At 38.0% G+C, this 7300-nt stretch overlaps 1 protein-coding gene across 1 annotated transcript; it reads right to left on the minus strand.

Moving 5' to 3' along the window:
* Positions 1-4812: 4812 nt before the first annotated feature.
* On the minus strand, positions 4813-6924 carry PCYB_141490 (hypothetical protein; the record flags this gene model as incomplete). Its single annotated transcript, XM_004224620.1, has 2 exons — positions 4813-5078; positions 5259-6924. The coding sequence occupies 2 exons, from the start codon at positions 6922-6924 to the stop codon at positions 4813-4815; spliced, it is 1932 nt and encodes a 643-aa protein (XP_004224668.1).
* Positions 6925-7300: the final 376 nt, after the last annotated feature.

Genomic DNA, 7300 nt, shown 5'->3' on the forward strand with positions numbered 1-7300 from the left:
TCATTGTTGTAGTAATCGGAGCCTTTCACTATAAAATCTATAACCGTATCTAGGTTTACGTGGCTCAATATGTTTCCACATATATACCTCTTCATTCTTCTCCTACTTACGGAGCTCCTCAAGTTTTTGTAAAATATGCACGGGTGGCATAAGCATAGCAACAATAGAAGGTAGCAATTGTTCCTTTCCGTCGGGTTCAGTTCAATTTTGGTCACATAAGACAAAAGGATGAATAGAAACCGCCTCAGAACGTACCCATTATCGTATCTAAAGCGGGGGCCACTGTTCCAATATATGTAGAGGTACACATAGAAGGAGTGCAGTAGCACTTGGCACACCTCCTTCTGCATTAGCAAAATGTCCAGCAGCATGTCAAATTCGTCCACATAATTTTGGTACTCACAATTCTGTTCGTTAATAATTCCTCCCCTTTTTAAGCTCAACAAATACGTGTGGAATTTTTTCTCATTTTTTTTTCTGTACTCTGTTTTGTCGAATTTTTTTTCTTCTAAGTAGTGTAACATGCACAGCACGGTGAGAAGTGTCAACATATGCATATTGTCCCTCTTATTTTGGGGGCTATCTTTTTTCAGTCCTTCCTTCTTACTCTCGTGTGGCGCATTTGCAGGAGCCTTTTTTTTCTTTTCCTCCTCGGCGTTCTTCTCTCCCAGTAACACGGGCAGTACGTGGGACTTGGCCAATTGGTCAAAGTAAATAAAAGTGGGAAAATCTTTCACCATCTCGTTCACATACTCTGATATTGTCTTTTTCTCCTCGTGCACCAGGAAATGCAGAAGCAGCACAAGCGAATAAACATAAAAGAAGAATTTGTTAGGGGGAATTTTTTTCAACTCATTTATATCATACAGGTAGAAAAGCTCACTTTGGTTGTACAAACATTTCCCCAAAATTTCGTTAACGTGGTTGTTAATGGTAACACTACAGGCGGTGTGTTTATTCTTTATGTAGAGAAGCAAGAACAAGTTAATCCCATAAATATATTTTAAAATCTGCTTTGTTAAGCAAAGGTTTAAGTGGGCTTTAAACGTGGAAAGCAGTTTTTCATTAACCTCGATGGAATCCACCAAATCGATATAGAACAACAAGCAGTAGTGCAAAAACTTATCGTTATTCTTTCCATATTTTTCTAAAATTTCTAAAACTAGTGCTGAAAACGTTTTATACACATCTTTGTCATTTTTTAGAATACTCCCGAAATTTCGCAAAAAAGATTAGACACTCCAATTTGATTCATTTAAATCCTTTTTCAGATAGTTTGTTATCATATTTTTGTTGGCAAGAATAATGTCCTTTATTTCTTTGTTTCTATTCGTAGAAAGTAAATACGTAGCGGTTTTTAAAAAAATGATTTTCTCATCAAATTTTACAATATTTAATTTTTGGTTTCTATCTATTAGCATTTTTAAAACGGAGTCATTCTCATTATTTATGTGAAATTTATAAAACAGAATAAAATATAAAATGTTACAATTCTTTACATCTTTGTTTTTCTTTATGTTTATTATTATTTCTAATAAATTGTAAAAGTGTTCCTTCGTGTACATTTCACAGTAGTAATAAAAAGGTGACGCATTGATTAGGGCCACTTCATCATACCTATGAATATGATTGAGGATGCTCTGGAATATTTTATCATCCTTTCCATTTTGAAAAATGTACTTAAATGATCTATTAATTTTTAGGAATATTTCTTTGTTTGTATTTAAAAGATTAATAAAATTGTTGATAAATCTGTCCACATATTTTTTTCTATCCAAAATATTTTTTTCGTTATTTTTACGTAAAAATAAACCAAATGATTCTACAATTAGATAGAAAAAATATTTCTCGTTGGCGTACACATTTATTATGTAATCCATCTCTTCCTCTCCCTTCAACGGGTTGTCCTTCCTCACTTCTTTCTCCTCACCCTTTTCATTCTTATTTCTGTTACATATGTTGGAAAAAATTACCATTAACTTTTTGATGGCCCCCTTCTTTAGCATACGAAATTTGTGACTCATTTCGCTCAACTTATCATTACTGTAGAAGAGGTTATCTAAGAATGATAAACAATTCACAAATAATTCATGGAAGCATTTTATGTTCCTCAATTCTGATGATATATTTTCGTATGCTGAACAGAAGGATAAAAACTTCTTACAAAAAAGGGCTCTATCGAAATAGCTATACTTCCCGTATTCTAACTTTTTCAATATATATTTAAAAACCTTTTTTTTCATATCCTCTTCATTTTTTTCATTCAGTATTCTGCATAACTGGTGCAGGCAAATGCATAAATTGTTCTTTACATAATTGGCATCCTTCGTGAAGAACAACAAATTAAGCAACCCAAACAGCTGTTCATTACCTCCGTTCAAAATGTCCTCGATATTATTCTTAATTAGCTCTATATGCTCCCTCTTTACCTTCTCCTTTTGGAAAAACACAAATTCGTGTACCTCCTCCATGTTGTTCATCTGCTCGTCCGCATGTTCCTTCCCCTGCTCGTTCTCGTTTTCGCTGTCCATCTTCACGCCCAATATTCAGAACACAACGTCGGATCCCCTGCTTTCGCAAGGCACCCCGGCAGAGTCAGCGATTGGCAAGGGGCTGCTCACTTCCGAGAAGTGGGGCAGAAAACGGCTACACAGAATATATTTCGAAAAATACGCTTGAAATAAATAATTCTCCAGTAAAGAACGAACAATGGGGGGGTGGGCAGCTCAAAAATGGGTGTTCGTGTAGGGGACGCAAAATGGCAGCTGCATGAATTGCGGATGCATCAAAAACAAAAATGTGCACGGCGATTGCGAAAAAGTGTGGGCAAAAAGCGTGGGCAAAAAGTGTGAGCAAAAAATGAAGCAAAAAATGAAGGCAAAGAGTGTTCGAAAAAAACAATGGCAAAAACAAACGGGTAAACTACACCGTGATGAATAAAACTAACGAGCAAAACATAGGGTTACGCAACTAATGGGTAATTTGACAAGGGGAGAAATGCAGGTGTGTGAACGCGAGAAAGCGTGACGCTACTCGCCTTATGCGTTTCACGCATGGTTCGATAGCGCGTTACGCGGGCAAATACACAGAGCTACGCTTTTTCCTACCACAACTACGTAAGCGAATATAGCATGGCCGTGTTTTTTCTCGACTTGTGCCAAAGTTTACACTACGATAAATGGATATTCCCCCTGCACGAATTTCAGCGCAATTTCGTAGAATGCGCATATATTAATTTTTTATCCCTATGAACGTGGGGACATAGTAACATACATATAAACACGCAAACATAGAGGCATATACGTACATGCATATGTAGGGGGGTAAACACTTCCTTTCCTATGGTGTACGAACGCATACAAGCGGGGGTTAAAACAGTCGTTTGTAAAACAAACTTATGTCGCTTTTTCCCGGCGCTTGCGTTTTTAATTTCTCCAATGGAAGTTTGAGGAAAAATACGCAAATAAAAAAATAGTAAAGCGAAAAAATGGAGGCAAAAAAGAAGGCCAAAATGAAGGCCAAAATGAAGGCCAAAATGAGGGCCAAAATGAGGGCCAAAAATGGAGGCACAAAACGAAAAACTCACAACGTGCTTTCCCTTTTCATTTATCCCTGCTATGCTAATTCATATTTTTTCATGTAAAACATAATGCGATGACGCAATTTTTATGGGCTTCACTTCATGGCATAAATTTCACCTGAACAGTAGAACAAGTTATACCATGTTTTTTTCATACTTTTTTATTTTTTGGTATTTTTCTTTTTTTTTTTTGCACGAAGTGTGCTGTATTATCTGTTATGGTTCTTTTAAAAAAAATGCAATGCAGTAAAATGTGAGTTACTTTGAAGCGACCGAAAAAGAAAATCGTGTACCTATAAATTGTGGGCATATATGTATATTATGCCGTTTCCCATTTCCTATGTGGAAACATTCACAACAACGTTTGTTTTTTAAGTGGAAGCAGGAATCTAGGGGAAAATGAAAAGAAAAAAGGAGATACAGCTACGTATAACCATGAGGATTATACAAAGGGGTGAAGAAAAAATAAAAAAAAGAAAAAATCTTTTGTGGGGGTAAGTTAACAAATTATATCTTGTTTTTATTGATAAGTAATTCGCTTTTTTTTTTCGATTTTTTTTTCCTGTATGGGGTTTCTCCAACTTGTTAATTTGTCATAGTAGCAATTTCGACGGTTTTGCATTCCATTTATACAGTATCGACTGTGTGGGCTTTGCTACTTGAGCACATCGGCATACATGACATGCTAAAAATAGCATACCACAGTGCCACATAAATATAGGATAAAAAAAAAAAAACTTTGAACATTCGCCGCTCAGCGGAACGAAATTAAAATTTATCTCACGGCTGAACCAAATTTATTTATGTTTGCACATACAACAAATTCCGAGCACGCGTAAGAACTGTTCGGTGTAAAATGCTATTACGCGAAAATGTATCCCCAAGGGAACTGAAAAAACGTAGAACAAGTGGAAAAAAAATGAAATGAAACCAAATGGAACCAAATGGAACCAAATGAAACCAAAGGAAACCAAACGACGTGAAAAAGAAAAAAACTATGGATTTCTCCCTTCGAACATAATACAAAACAAAACAAAACAAAATTTATCCAACTTTTTTTGCGCGCTGAATTTTTTCATACAATTTTTGTACGTAAAAATATCACATGGAGGAAAAATCCGACAGCGTTGTGCAACCCCATTTGGAGGTATCACAACTGATGGGTTATGTAAGCCCCTCTTTTTTTCTTCACACAAATTTCTTCGCCATGTCACCGCCCGTCCCTCGTACTGCTAATCGTCATCTACGTACGTGGGCTGGAACTCTTCATACACAAAGGACAAGTCGGGCAAATGTAACCCCAGCTTTGCATAAATTATAGAGTCTATGGAATTCATCACGTTGGTTATGCCTTCCTGCACGTCCCCCACGCCACTAACTATTTCGTATATGTTGTAAACTCCAAAAAGAATAAAACTGTTGTCAGTGTTGTCAAAAAAGTCATCACTCAGGTAGCTTAGGTGGATGGAAATGACTCTTAAGGCTTCTTCGAAGAAGTCTAAAGGGGGAAGAAGTGAACAATAGGGGAAGATGTGCACAAATGGAGAACATGTGCACAAATGGGGAAGCTAAAACATAGCTCTCCACACAAAGCTCTTCCAACCCAGCAGTCAACCCGTCGCCCTTATCCCCCCTTGCGCGAAAAAATTATACCCCCCACGTTGCTAACCCCCCTCACCTGCAAAGTTGGTCACCAAGTGCTGCGAATTGGAAAGGAGCTCAAACAGCTTCCGCCACTGAACGAAGGACTGATAGTTAAAACCTAAATGGAAGAGAATATAGGCAAACTGAAATTCGCCCAAAATGTAGAAAAGCTTATTTTCAAACTTGTGAAAACCTTCCTTCTTTTCATTCTCATAATACACGTAAGTATATTCTTGCTGAATTATCTCCTTCAGAATCCAATACTTCTCCAAATGGATGATGGTTAAGTCGGACGGTACATACTTCTTATGTCTGTCGTCTACATCGATGCGTTCGAAGTAGCTCTCATTCGCGCTGTTCAGATGGTCGTTGGGCGGCTCATTGGGGCCAACCTCATGGTCACCGACCGATACGCCCGAACGTGCTACATCCTCACCCTCTACATTGACACCTACGATGTCACCCTCCATATTGATGCCTCCTGCTTCGTCACCCTCCATACTGATGCCGCCTGCTCCGTCACCCTCTGTAGTGTTCACCCCTACATTGTCTTCCTTCTTATGCCGACTACCGCCGCTCACTCTCCCCTCCTTTGGGTAAGTCTTACTTGCGGGGTACCTCGGAATCACGGAATAAAACATGTAGGGCTGGTTGCACAGATTCATCTCTTCCTCCCTAAGCAAACCCGTACCCCCCTTTTTTTTTTTTTTTTCTTCTTCTTCCAAGAAGGAGGAGCAAAAGGTTTTATTAATTGGCTCAATTTTATTTATTACCTCCTCGTTAATGTAACAAGTTAAGCTTTCCCATACTTTCACATATGTGTACGGGTAAATTAAAATCGAGTTTTTTTTTTCTTTAATAATATTATCATCTAAAAAATTTTTTTCATGTAATTGATAAAAGTACACATAAATAGGGTCGCTTTCACTTACGTAATTAAAACTGTTACTTCTGATGTTGTACTTTAGCACGAGTAGTTTCTTTTGCCTATCAAAAAAAATGAACCTACTATTTCTTAACTCCTCGCAGTTATTTTTTTTCATTTCGTTCATTTTAAACTCTTTTGTCACTTGGTCACTTTGGCCACACAGTGTGTCACTACCCCAGAAAAGAAAATGGCTACCTTTATTCATGCACTTAATAATTTTATATGGGGTGTCAAGGTAGAAAGTGGAGTAATCCAACCCTACATGCAATTTTGTGTCGTCTCTACGTGGGTACGTATTCCGGTTAACTTCGTCTCCATTTTGCACCTGCGTAGCGCACTCGGTGCCTTGCTGATGACCACCTGGGTTTAACCCAGGATCTACAGCATCAGATGTATCATCGCTCTCTTTCATTTCCTCAAGGATCTTGATCATTCCTGTGATCACTCTTTCTTCATTTTTCTTGGATTTTCCACCCTCTACCACGTTTGCGTCGTTTTTATCGGCCTCCCCTTGGTTGGCTTTACACGCGGTGTACGCATTTTCTACTGTGTATTCCCCTATCGGGGTGTACGCCTTTTTCGAGGTGTACTCCTTTTTACCGGGGTAATTCTTCGTGAGGTACCCCTTCTTAGCGGGGTACTCCTTTTTTTGGGTGTCCTTCCTATCCCTTTTATCTTCCATAAGCAACACAAGCGAACACCCATCACCGTTCGCGAAAACGGTATTTGCGCCTTCATTTTCACCGTCGTCTCTCCCGCCAGGCACGTTCATATTTGCGTCACCTCGGTTTGCACGTTACTTTTGTAAAGCCGTAAAAAAATTACAAATGTGTTTTTTACTTTTATAAATTTTACCAAAAATAATTTCAACTTTCTAAAAGCATACGAAAGTATATTGCAAATTTTAAGTTTTCTCCTTTTTCAAATTATACCCTACTCTGCACATTGCGCTTTTAGCAATTTCCCATTTTCTCATTTCCGCATTTTCGCAGTTTCGCATTTTCGCATTTTCTCACTTTAGCAGTTTATCAGCTTAGAAGCTGCGCTGCTTAGAAATCTTCACACTGTATACTGCTAAGAGGCACACGCTCAGCCCCGTTCTTTCACACAAAACACGTTATATTGCAGAGGAAAAAAAAAAAAAAAAA

This window comes from Plasmodium cynomolgi, chromosome 14, assembly GCF_000321355.1.
Source record: "Plasmodium cynomolgi strain B DNA, chromosome 14, whole genome shotgun sequence".
Taxonomy (NCBI): domain Eukaryota; phylum Apicomplexa; class Aconoidasida; order Haemosporida; family Plasmodiidae; genus Plasmodium; species Plasmodium cynomolgi.